This window comes from Chaetodon trifascialis, chromosome 24 (assembly GCF_039877785.1).
Source record: "Chaetodon trifascialis isolate fChaTrf1 chromosome 24, fChaTrf1.hap1, whole genome shotgun sequence".
NCBI lineage: Eukaryota > Metazoa > Chordata > Actinopteri > Chaetodontiformes > Chaetodontidae > Chaetodon > Chaetodon trifascialis.
Window position 1 is genome coordinate 10,955,354 of NC_092079.1, and position 13,037 is coordinate 10,968,390.

The 13,037-nt window shown below is 48.7% G+C and overlaps 1 protein-coding gene across 2 annotated transcripts in view; it reads right to left on the reverse strand.

The window, feature by feature from the left end:
• The window catches only part of LOC139352136 (lysine-specific demethylase 6A-like), a 28,625-nt gene that overhangs the window by 2,090 nt on the left and 13,498 nt on the right, over positions 1-13,037 (reverse strand). Inside the window, exons 10-28 of one of the 2 annotated variants that reach the window (XM_070994237.1) lie at positions 12,881-13,007; positions 11,961-12,059; positions 11,382-11,601; positions 9,912-10,049; positions 7,709-7,840; positions 7,510-7,581; positions 7,316-7,423; positions 6,438-6,815; positions 5,154-6,022; positions 4,125-4,254; positions 3,911-4,016; positions 3,610-3,815; positions 2,402-2,463; positions 2,238-2,312; positions 1,998-2,146; positions 1,807-1,921; positions 1,463-1,650; positions 1,105-1,246; positions 877-1,003 (exon numbers count right to left, since the gene is read on the reverse strand). In XM_070994237.1, coding sequence (XP_070850338.1) covers positions 877-1,003; positions 1,105-1,246; positions 1,463-1,650; positions 1,807-1,921; positions 1,998-2,146; positions 2,238-2,312; positions 2,402-2,463; positions 3,610-3,815; positions 3,911-4,016; positions 4,125-4,254; positions 5,154-6,022; positions 6,438-6,815; positions 7,316-7,423; positions 7,510-7,581; positions 7,709-7,840; positions 9,912-10,049; positions 11,382-11,601; positions 11,961-12,059; positions 12,881-13,007 — 3,443 coding nt within the window. The remainder of the gene's footprint in view (positions 1-876; positions 1,004-1,104; positions 1,247-1,462; positions 1,651-1,806; positions 1,922-1,997; positions 2,147-2,237; positions 2,313-2,401; positions 2,464-3,609; positions 3,816-3,910; positions 4,017-4,124; positions 4,255-5,153; positions 6,023-6,437; positions 6,816-7,315; positions 7,424-7,509; positions 7,582-7,708; positions 7,841-9,911; positions 10,050-11,381; positions 11,602-11,960; positions 12,060-12,880; positions 13,008-13,037) is intronic. The other variant, XM_070994236.1, reaches the window with a different exon arrangement.

The window sequence follows — 13,037 nt, forward strand, 5'->3', positions numbered from 1 at the left end:
AGTCTGAATGAATGGACTGCAGCGGTGATGTCTTCTCGAGACAAATCCTGGAGCTGCTCCACAGACGCTGAATCACAGAACAATGACGGCAGACATTTAATGGGATATGGACACGTCGCTGGTAAACAGCTGAAAGCCCTGCATTCAAATAGAAGCCATTAGCATACCCATTAATTAGCTCAAACAAACAGTCTGCATTTAATTCAACACCAGCTGATCACAGGTCGTGATGCTGTCTAAAAATCAGTCCGAATGACAATATGACATCTACCATGCAGCTACCAGCGGCGACAAAGCTCACAGCGGCAGGGTGCAATGTCAAAAATGTCGGGTTATTATTGCTCTCAACGTCCCCAAAAAAATAAATTACCAACTCAAATGTCTCACGGTCAACACTTGAGGATAATTACAGGGTTCATACAGCTTTTTAAGAGTCAAATCCAGGCACTTTTAATGACTTTCAGTGTACCTACAGCAAAAACTGTCATCAATGTAAGTTTTATTATTCTTTATATCCTCAGCAATGTACGAGCAATGCACTGCATGCTGTCACTGTGTCTGTCACAGGAAACAACAGACAAATATGACGACGGGCTCGTTTCACTGAATTATCATCTCATGCACACATGCATTGAAACATTACAGTTAAATCACCTCATACTTCTCAGACTTTTGTGTAAAGATTCAGACACAGTCAGTAGACGAGTACATTTGGTTCAATTCCAACATTTTCAGTGCCGTTGAGAATGTGAGCAGTTAAGGTGAGACTTTTTTTTTGTTTAACCAGAAATAAGTGTGAGCTGCTTACCCAGAAATGTGAAATCCTGTTAAATTTCACACCAGTGATACTGAAATGTTCCCGGTGCGCTTACTGACCTCACAGATGGTGCAGTAGTGGGCCGGCTCATCCCTGGTCCTCGGCCTCAGCACCGTTTCCTTGCCGGCTGACGCCAAGGCTTCCTTCACCCACTGGCACTGCTTCAGCGTCCGCAGCAAGCAGTACCTGTGAAAAGAACACAGCATGTCAGATTTCAAAACAAACCCGGCTTGTGAGGAGAGTCAAACATAATCCAAACAAACTGCTGGGAGTTGCAAGTGACTCACTTGATCATCTCGAACAGCTTGTGGTCGGACACTTTGATGTTGCGTGCCATGTTCCAGGAGAGGTGCACCATGGGAACCATGGACTTGACGCTCTGGAGCTTATTCCACTCGTAACGCTCCACGGCCAGTTTGTACTGATGGGCTGGAAAAGCAGTAAAACATACCAAGCGTTACACGACGTGACGATGATGGACCCAAATATAGATACTGAGGAGGTAGCTTAGCATGCTAAACAAGCCATTATGTGGGCAGTGTAAGCAGGTGCACTGGTTGATATGGAGGAGTATTCAATGCATATGTTGAAGAAAAAGTCATGAATTCTGGCATGTCCTAAACCCATATCCCATAATCCCCATACCAGTGAGAGGTCCGACATTCCAGGCGATGTTGTTGCACCAGCCGATGGCCTGCACCCAGTGGACGGTGCCCGTGTTGAGCCACACCAGGTCGCCCGGACGCTGGATGAACCGATAGACGGGCACGTCTGCCTCGTACAGGTCCTCCAGGTTGGGCCACCACGAGCCCATCAGGAAATTGATGTTGTTCCTGGAGGTGAGGAGGAGGAGGGAGAGGTGGGAATTGAGGGAACGGGAAAGTATGACGGCAGAAGCAAAGAAAGGAGGAAACAGTCAACTTTCTTTGCCTCAGGTGGTCTTGTATGTTGAACCCCCCACCCTCAGACCCTTGTCCAGTCCTGCTTACTTCTCACAGAAGTTGCTCATCACTCCCCAGTAGGGCTCCGGTACTGCAAACCACTCACAGTCTCCTGGTCCAATGTTGATGTTGACGGCACAGAAATTGTTGTGCTCCTGGTGGCCTGGAGAGACACACGCAAAACCTGTTCAGCGCACACATCCACACGCCAGAACGCATGAGTGTGAGCGCGCACTCACCTGGTATCCTGCTCCCAGGGACCTTCATGTAGAGCTGAACGGTGTTCATGCCCAGGATGGTGTGACCCACGTGGCTCAGCAGGTTGCCGGCCGACACGACTCGAGCGAAGGCCGGCAGTTTGCTGAGCTCCTGGAGCTGCTGTTTCCACCTGGTGGAGCGTGAGCAAGACAAGAGGTCACTGTGAGATCAGCTTCAAGATGGGGAAGATGACGAGGCGGCGAGATGAGATCCATACTCACTTCCTTTCATCCGACACGTCGATGTTGGTTCCAAACTTGATGTGCTTTAAGGGGCCCCTTCGTTTGCGTGCAACACTGAAGACAAACACACAAAGAACTTCCTGTTAGCATCAGAGTTTAGAGCATCAAACTCAGGTAAATAAGTGCAGAACAACGTTCAGTACCTCTCTGCTGACGCCGGCTCCGTGTCTGAGGGCTCCTTTAGTGCCTTCTTTTCATTTTCCTCCTGAAAACAAACAGGAAACACGTTAAGCCAACATGCTATGAGTGAATCTTTTTGCTATGCTTACATATCCTTTAACTTGACTTCCTGGTGCTGCACAGCGGCAGCAGGTGTCTGTCATGTCAGATATGTTTGTCTTGACACATATTGTCACTTGTGATCTCAGTGAGACGCCAACGGCTGGTCGTGGATCATCTGACGCACGAAATTCAGCGATTTACTGGCTGATATTTGAGTTCCACCTGCTGCTGCCGGCTCAGAGTCCAGCACACATCCACAGCTGAGCAGACCTGTACGGTTACTGGCATTCTTCGGTACAGCTGGGAATAACAGTTCAGTGGGATGACTTTAACAGCGTCTCCTTGGAGGTGCCAAAGGAGTGCAGGCGGAAATTTGTATGGGGGGGATTTCAATAGCTGTTCCAGATCATGTAATGCCTCACTTCTATCAGTATATTATTACCTGTCCCACTCGAGGAGAGAGGACACATAAAGGATAAGTGCTGGATCCAAAGCCAGCATGTGACTCAGACCACAGCACAGTCCACCTGGTCCCTCTCTATAAACAGCAGCTTAAAACCAGCAAGCTTGAGAACCATCCAGACGTGGAACGATGAGTCAGCGGTTTGTCTGAGAGGATGCTGCACACCTTCATAGAAACCAGTGAGAGCTCAACACGCTGCTAACAGACTACGTACGCTTTTGTGTGGACAATGTTGTACCAACAAACTGCAATAAAATTTTCAAAGATCAAATCAATCAATCGATCTGGAAATCTTCACCCGCATGCCTGTCCTGCAAAAACTAAGACAAGAGAGCTTCATCTCTGCTGTGCACTCTTTAAGAAAATGAACGTCGGGCTAACTCATCTGATGCCTTCAATGTGAGGTCTGCTGATGATGCAGTGATTGTTGGTCTGATCGCTGAAGATGAAACAAACTATCGTGGCTTGTCTTCAGTGAAATATAAAAGATACTAGGAGAGGATCTTTGATTTCAGAGCGAGCAGAAGGACATGACGACAAGCAGCTATTAATGGTGACTGCGATGAACAGCAACTGATGAAAAACCGTCACAGGGTTTTAACACAGGTGTGAGTTACAGGGGAGGATTACAACGACCACACTTCAGACATTAAAGCAAAAACTGACCCGAAGGGACTCCTGGAAGGAAGCAGCCTGATACTGGGCGTATTTGGCGATGGTGGTGTGGGCGCGGGCGCTCTCGCAGCGCCACATCTTCTTGATGCCGGTCGGGTCCCAGTTCTCATCAGCGGGCTGAGAGAGCTGAGTCCAGACCTCCACCAGGTGCTCCGGGTTGGCCTCTACCAACGTCTTTGTCGAGAACAGACCCAAGTCTGCAGAGAGGGAAACGAATAGTTAAAACACGGATGTGCTGGTGATTGACGCGCTGAGGGAAAACACACACGGTGCTGTGAAACAAAGCGTTTACCGAGTTTGAGCGCTCCAGCCAGTCCTCTGATGACAGTGACAGGGTTGGAGGGGTTTGTGCAGAACTGGTGCAGTGGGGGGAAGAAAGCATCCCTCTTGTTCTCCAGCTGATCCAGAGACAGGAAACAGGAAGTTAAAAGCAGGCAGTCCTAGCACTGTATGATGGAAGTACACTTTCTGCCAAATCACCTCGCAGCTCTCTGAGCAATACTCACATAGATGCTGGGCGTGGGAGGGTTGAGCTTGTCTTTGGGCAGGACTGGTGAGGGTGGAGGGGGCAGCCGGGGCGGGGGGCACTTATCGAGGAGGATGCTGCTGTTGGAGAGACCGTTCCTCCCGAGGTTCCTGAACGTGCACAATGTGGAAAATGTTTTTTTGTGATACAAAACTCAGAATATAAACCAGCCAGGGCATAAATAACTTTGCAGACTTGTTCTTCTTCAGATCTTATATATCTGTGAGTGATCTACCTCAGCAGTCAATGCATATGCAGGGTGAGATGTCACATTTCTTTTTTAGAAAATCTCCTTAATTCACATTTGAAGTGCAACCAAATGGAGGAATCCATTCGAGTGAATATTCTGTGCTGGATATTATCTGCATGGCAACAAGGCTGCCCAGTAGCCTTCAGTGTTGTTTACAGTTACATAATTATCTGCCTCTGGTGCTGTAGTTACTCTGCAATTCCACTGGGAGGAGACATCTTCATAACAAAGCGCACAGTTCAGATTCCTCTCTCATTTTCACCATTTCATGTCCACCAGAAGCCTTTTAACTTTCTGATAGCGGAGTCTTTGGATTATGGTTTTGACAAAGCATCGGTATTACTGGAGGACAACAAGCCTTCACAATCAATTTCAATACATAAAATAAGCTAAGAAGAAAGCAGCAACCTCCACGTTACAACTATAATAAACAGCACAGCCATGCATCAAACATCATCTCTGCTTAAATATAGTTAGCAATTTAGCTAAGGTGTTTTAAATGCTGCATGCAATGTGCCATAACCACGTTTCTGAGCAAGTGAGGCGTTCACATTTTCAGGCTGCACACTCCTGCACATTGAAGCTAAAGCAGCCATCCATTTCTACTCATCAAGACCATTTCTATTTGTACCCCACACATCGGAACACATTTCAACCCTGCCCGAGGGTGCACAGTGTTATGAGCCAGAAGTCGATTGTCACACCAAGTGATCTGAACTCTGTCAACGCCAGGGGAACAATGGGGGATTTCAGTCTCACCTGCAGGCCTTCAGCACGTCTGTGGAGCTGGGGTAGATGGATATTGAAGATGACGATGAGGAGGAGGAGGAGCTGTGTCCATGTGGAGGCGTAGCTTTGAGACTGGTGACGGTGGGCGGCTCCGCCTTCAGTGGGCTTTGAGAGTCCTCAGAGATTCCTCCTTTGCTGTTCCCGTTCACAGCAGGTGCAGTGGATGTTGTGGCGGGACTGTGGGCGCCTGTTTGGGTGTGTTCTGACGATTTGGGTGAGGGTGTGGCGGTGGACATGGCAGAGATAGGCGAGGAGGCGGCAGAGCTGCCTGGCGCGTGGGGGGTGGAGGGCAGGACGGCCGGGTGGATGTTGTTGAGTTTCTTGTGGGACTCGGCCGTGGTGGATGCTGTGGACGCTGTCCCTTCTGATGGTCCCTCGCCCTCCTCGGGGCGTTTCCCCCCTGCCAGCAGGGCAGATAGTCTAGGATTGTCTGCGCTAAGGCTCGGCTTCTCGCCACCTTCTGCCACCTTGCCACCGTCCCCAGAGTGTACATGATTGGCTAGGCCTTCTGCCTGCGCTGCCTTGCCGTCAGCCGACGGAAGCGGCGACGGCGTCTTGCCCTCTGAGCCCCCGTTGCCGAGGGCGGTGGCGGCGGCGGTGTTGCTCTCTTTGGTAGCGGACGCACCAGGTGCTGCTCCACCTGAGGTAGAGGAGTGGGGCAGGGAGGGTGGGGATGGGAGGTGGTTGTGAGCCTGCTGCCGTGGCGATGGGGCGTTCGTGGAATGTCCAACCTGATTGTTGGGGTGCACAGGGGCGGAGGAGTTTGGGGTCTGGGGTTGAGAGAGGGTCCCCTCACCACTGGAGCCCGTCGCATGTGGAACAGACCCCTTCTGAAGCCCCTGAAGGAAGAAGAGAGGAAGTACTGTTATACAGTGAAAGAAGAGAGTCCTGCTGTGATAACTGGTATAGAAAGTTCCCAACATTTTGCCACATGCACCTGATGGTGACCCTTGTGTGGATTAAGATGCTGTAACTTAACAGGAGCATGAAATATGAGCTCAACCTCTTTCTATCTTTACGTCTTACGTGCATCTTTTGGCTCAGCACCAGACTGTGGATGTCTACTTTACTTCATACGCGTCTCATGGGAGGGATTTCACAGCCTGTTTCATGAAACCATTCGACAGATCTTCAGTGGTTTGTGGCAGTTATTACAACAGAGCCAAGTAGGTCAGTAGGATAAAAAATGGAATTATATCCATTTGCATTTCTTAGCTGGAGCCGGAGAAAGAGAGAAGGCAGAGGATGTCTGACCTGAGAGGAGTTTAGGTGCAGGGCCTGGTGCGGCGTGGCGTCCTGTGTTTGCGTGCTTGTGCAGGTGTGAGGTAGCAGTGCTGCATCGCCGCTGCTGGCAGGTTGCAGGTAAGGCACGTCTCCGTTGGGTCCTGTGGCCGTGGGCCCTGACTGATTATTACTACTACTGTTACTACCCACAGGGAGGGAGTCTGAGTGTCCATGTGTCCCGGGGCCCACGGGCCCGTTGGCCAGCAGCTGAGGCGGGCACAGGGGCCGGTGTGGTCCCAGGTGGGGCCGGGTGGGGTGGAGGCTGGGGTTGGGGGAGGGGAGGGAGTTGGCGGTGGGGCCGTTGGGGAGCGACGGGCGCACCTGACCTCCCGAGGCATTCTGTCTCATCTGTAAGTGAAAAGATAACAACACGTTTGAAATCGAATTAGAGCTTGAAAATTAGTATCTGCAAGTCATTCATTATGTTTGTTTGAACCTGTCGCAGAACCTGATGGGCGAGCCCGTCACACAAACACATTCTCACCTGTCAGTGTAGGAACTTGTCTTGTGCTACGTGCCAAACCCACCTATCTAAAGCCTACACGTGCCACAGCTCACCATGAAAGGGCTGGCTTAAGTCAGGCTTCAACACTACTACAGTGTTTGCACACTGGATTACTGAGTGTATTCAGCCTGCCATGACTACAGCACACGCTCATGGAACTTTGATCTCTGACTGAAGCATAAAAGTAAAAACTCATGTTCTGTGTAGTACCATAAATTGACTGTAAATGATTCAAAATTTGGAATATTTGATCCGTTGTGTGTGTGTGTGTGTGTGTGTGTGTGTGTGTGTGTGTGTGTGTGTGTGTGTGTGTGTGTGTGTGTGTGTCAGGTTTTTGTCTTACCTGGTGCTGGTGCTGCTGCATCATGGCGAGCTGAGCCTCCAGCTGCCCCAACATCTGAAGCTGCGGGGGCTTCAGGCTGGCCCGATTACTCCGCAACTGTTCCAGCACCTGGAGACAGACGGCAGCGACACCGGGAGGTCACGACAAAGCGGAGATCATAATCAGAGTACGATACAATAAGAGATATTACTGACCTGTAATTTCTGCGGGGAGAGGTACCAGTTGGGAACTGGCTGCTGTGCTGAGTTACTGGCCCATGAATCACCCTAAAAGTATTATGAAGATGAAAATACATATAACACGTAGGGTGTAAAAAATCAAAATACATGACAAAGAGAAGAAAAGGGAGCACTACGAGCAGATGAATCATGCCCTGACTTGTCCTGTATTTACCTTGGAGGGGCTGGAGGCTCTCCTCCTCTTGGCTGGGCAGGACTGGTCCTCGACTTGGCCCAGCGGGCCCACGTGAGGGGGCAGAGACTGACCCGAGCCCCCACCCTCTGCACTGTGATTGGGCTTACAAGCCTGTAGGGGAGGGGGTGGCGGGGAGCGCGGGTGGAGGGAAGCAAAAGAAATGTAAGGAGGAAAAGAAGAGGTACATGGAGGAACACAACGAAAGGTCACGAGGAAGAGCGAGTGAAGCAAGTGTGGGGGGGGTGAGCGGCACAAAGGGCAAAATCAAGAATGAAAGTCAAAGGAGGGGGGCAATCGAAAGCGTTTATTCAAAGCAGAAAATGGGAGGAAAAGTACAGCAAGAGGGCGGGGTCAAAGGGCAATGCAAAGCAAGGGGGGTGGAGAATAAGGAAAAGAGAGAAAGGAGAGCGACACTGTGATTCCGTGTTGACACAAACAAGCAGGACAAGAAGAGCAAAACATTCCTGTATCTGACGGTGTCACGTCACGGGGCAACAGCAGCCCAGCTCAAATTCATCACTAACTGCCTCTTATCAACACCTGCAGCACTCAAAGTGCCCTAATGGCTCCCTCACAGCAGTTCAGTGGATTCCTTAAAGCGCTTTGGGACAATACGAAGCAGCTGTTTTAAGGCCACAGCAGCGCGGCTCAACCTTTAAAGCAAAAGGTTACGACACATTCCACGCTGTGAGAGTCTGAGCGTTACCTCTGAGGGAGCCGATGAGCCAGATGTGACGAAATTCACTGGTTTTAAACAGGAGCGACTTTAGCTTGCTTTGTTTAGTTACGAGCTGCCTTAAAAATCTCCATCCTACGAGGCTTTGACTACACTTCAACGCCTCTAAAGTCCTTCTTATTCTTAGATTAAAAACTTGTGATTTTAGTATTTCAAGCAAATATTATCTAATTTTCATGTGGTACAAAATGTGGGCAAACAAAAAACTATATTCTGCATATTTCTTCCTCATGTATTTCCATCTCATGTATCAGGTTTAAGACACAAAGTCACATCTGACCCATTGACAACCAAAATCTCCCCAATCCAAACACATTGACAGCGCGATAGGTCTGAACTGACTCAAGTCAAAGCTGATAAATCGACATATTCAAGTGCTGTGAAGTCAGGAAGACGACAATGATCACACACAAACGTGGACACAACAGAGCTACTCGCATCTACTCTTTGATGGGCATGAATGAGTGGAGGTGCTAATGAAACACTAGGGGGCGTTGCTGGGGCTTTTGTGAGCAGCTGCAGGACATCTAAGGTCAACTACTGAAGGGGGGAGGAAGATGGACAGGGCCAATGGGAAGCCTCGGTTACTGTGTGGCAGCACGACCTCACCGATCACACGGGCAGGGTCAAAAGCCAAAAAGGCCAAACATCAGAGTGTTAGAATTAGAAACACGGCCTCTTGATTTTTGAATTAAGAGCACTTTGATCTCTTCAGAAAGGCAATCTCTCCCAGTCTGAACCAAAGCAGATTAAGAGCAAACAGGTTTGCCACCAAAAACTGGATTTGTAAAGTAAGCGTAAGGGGGGTAAAATCCTGAATACTACAATAGATTAAAAACAGGATTAACAGAAGGAGAAATTGAATGGGAAAGAATTAACAAAAGCCTGCACAAGTGCTTCGCTGATTGAGTTTTTGGTTTCTTTCGCGGAGCATGATGGGTGAAGCCGAGTGACTACTGTGCTGTGGAGAAGAGAGGGAGTGCAAGGGAGTGGGTAACACTTGGCCGGACCCATCCTCTTTCAAAGCAGATGCCATAAAGACGCCAAAGTACATCTGAAATATTGCAGTAACATATGGTATGATGCAGGCCTTATTAGTCAATTTCTGCTGCTGTGAAGCAGAAAGTGCGCTTCCAGTAAAGGATTCAATCTGAGTGACAGTGGAGTAAAGAACGGTGTTCACTTGGATTTTTTTGTGCTTTTCTGGCTTCTTTAGACATCTGCATTCACTCACACACTCAGTGTGAAAGGTGGCGCTGAGCTCAAGTGTTACCCATCAGTATTTACAACAGTGCATGCGCAGTTGTTGGCCTTTCTGTGTGTTAAGTATGATCATGTGTTTGAGTGCCTATGTGTCTGCGTGTGCACTCAGTCAAAGGGAGGGAGGGTGGGGGAGGGAGGGAGGAGGGAGACGAGAGGTGTAAGTTGCTCTATCTGGTCTCTCACCTGCTGTGGTGCACTGCTCAGGCCTCCCTGCCTGGAGGTTAGCTCAGCTGGGATTGGTAGACTCCATGCCTCCTCAATAAGAGGGAGCATTTTACTTTTACCCTGTAGGCTACTGAGCTGGGGGTTACTCAACTGAGCCTAGGGGAATGGAAAACGGCGTGAAAAAACAAAAAAATAATAAAACACAAGGCTTTTTTTTGTTGTTGAAAAAAAAAAACCCCCAAAAAAAACGATGACCTCAAAACAAGGAAATGATCAGCAATGGCAAATAGGTAGAGGTTATAACACAAGTGAAGCTACGCTGGAAACTGATAGCGATATGCTAACTTGTGTCTTGGCTGGCTAATGCACCTACGACATGTACAGCATCAACCACACAAGGAGGTATTATCAACAGTGATCCCAAACACAGTCACAACCCCATTAAAACAAGCCCCTGAGCTTGTCTTAATGCCATGAATTTATGCTAAAATAACTGGTGGAAATGTCACATTCCATCATGCATATGTAAAGGAAAATGACACTGCTCGGACAAAAATACTGATGGATAAATCAACACATGAGACGTGGGGATTGTTAGAACCCCCTATTGTTAAATCTATGGCAGGGGGACTTTGAGGCGGCTAGCGTTAGCTTCAGCATGAGTCAATCAGTCTCAAAAGGATCCTTAAAATAAGGAGAATGAGTGTGAGGGCACTGTGCTTATTATTCCTTTTATCCATATATTATGCTGCACAGCTGAGCAACAAAAACCTGAAGGTGAAAAAGGTTCCAGTGAGGAGCAACAACCGGTCAGCCAGGAGTTACGGTCTTGAAAGAATGGGAGGTGGGGGGTAAACTTTCTGGACTTTATTCTACTCTGGACACCGGATTCAATTTCGTGCTTATTGGGCCACTCTAATCACATCCCTGGGGAATAAGATATAGGCTTATTCCATAAAGTTGTGGCCGCACAGGGATGCTACATGACTGGTCAGCGTACGAGTTCTGTTCATGTTGCTATTTGTCAGCATTGTGGTGCTCACTGCATGTCCTCTGCCCACAATACACGATAGATTGCAGTTTCAAGGAGGGATGTCCCAAACTGATCCATCGTTTCTGAAACTTTTGTTTGCTAGTGCGGGTGCGCCAGCGGGCAAATGCATCCAATTGAGCTCTGTTAAAATGCTGGAAGTCGACAGCGTTGTGAATGAGCGACCCTCTGAGCACAGGGACTAAATCAAGAGCAGCCAGCAGCATCAGTTAATGGTATGAGTGTGAATCAGTACGTGCTGCAAGCAGGGCACTGTGAGAACCACCAGTGTTCTTCTCTTGGCAGTTTTATAGAATAAAAAATATATGAACACTGTGATGCAAGCTAAATCTCCTGTTGGAAGACAGCTGCCTTTAAATTCTTGCCTATTTCATTTACTTCTTGTGTTGGAAGATCAGCATCCAAAGCACCTGCTTTAAAGTCCTCTCTCCACCCACCTGCAGGCATTTGATGCGGTGGGCTAGCGCAGGGGTGTTGGTGCAGCCCTTGCTGCGTGTGGCGTTGATGTAGCACTTGATGGCGTCGTGCGGCTGGTTGCAGGACTCGTACAGCGTGCCCAGATCCATCCAGGCGGCGGCGTGGCTGTGGTCCAACTGCACGGCGCAGATGTAGGCCTGCAGAGCGTCCATGGGCTGGTTCTGCTGCTGGTATAACACCCTGAGGAGGGGGAGAGGTGAGGGGTTGGGCGGTGAGGAGAGGAAGGGATGCATGGGAGGCAGAGACAGAAGTGAGAGGTGCAGAGAGAGGCAGCGATGAGGAGACGACAGGGGTGTTTTTCATGCAAAGAACAATGGAAATATAAGGGATAATTAGGTGATTGAATCGAGGATTAAATTGGAAAATTGAAGGAATGATGGAAGGATTTGGAAAACAACAGAAAAGAGAAAGGTGAGGATGCAGGTCACTCCCAAACGTCCATTCAGAAGCCTATAGGTCTCCAGCATTCATGCTCTTCTCTCTTACACCATATCAAAGGGAATGTACCAGCAGCCTCCCCTGAACAAATCGACCCTTACCCTATAGAGCACCAGGTATCTGCACTGGCCTCTGATTTGTCTATGGATTGCCGATAGGAGATGAAGGCGTCCTGGACCTTCCCAATACTAGAGTAGCACCTGAAGGAGACACAGGCTGTCAGGGTCGTGCTAAAGACATGGAAACACTTCAACAAATGAAATGTGTCAACTTTGTACTTTTCCAGACTGCATGCAACAGAAATACTTGGGATGGCATTTCCAAGAGGTGTACTGATTCAGCCCTGATCTCGATTTGAGTCAGGTTAACATTAACCTTCAGGAGTCTGCTGTATTCAGATGACTGAAGCGAGTCCAGAGCTGTGATGTGTGTGAGAAACAGTGCCAGTGTTTGATGCAGAGCAATGCTGGACAGACGGTACACTCAGGATACACAGCTTCTCCTAATCAATTAGAAGAGGCCTTAACCGATGTGGACACCAGCAGACTGGCTCAGGGAAGCAGCTTTTAATGCGCCAACTTCAGGCTATTTTCCAGAAAAAAGAAATCCATCGTGTGTGTAACACTGCCACGACAAAAGAGGTGAAAACTGTTCAATGCCTACGAAGATTTCAGCTCATTTCTGACCACGCTTACGGGTAAACCTGTCAAACTTTCCCCAATTACTCCACATCACAGCGGCAACGCCAGGACCAACAGACTGATTGCATGAGCAAAACTTCCCTGTTTGTATTTGCAAATGTGTCAAGGTTGATTTCTGATCCAAATTTGTATCAGAAGAGTCAAAATATTTGGTGTGTCTGTTCTCTTGTCTGTTTTCTCGTGGTGCTGTGTTGTTGTTCATTCTGTTTTCAGGTGTGTGGGAAGCACTTTGTAACTGTGTGTTTGAAGCACTATAAATAAAGTTTCACCCACTTATTTACATCACCTCCTGATGTTGTGCATGTGTGTGCCCGACATACCTGCCAAGGAAGTACCAGGACTGTCCAGAGTTGGGGTCGGCCTCCAGAGATTTCTGCAGACACTGGATGGCATAGCTGTCCCTGCTGGCTCTGTCCCCGAGCTGTTCCACCGTGTGATGCATCCAGCCTGGAAAACGAGAACGATGGCGTCACGCGT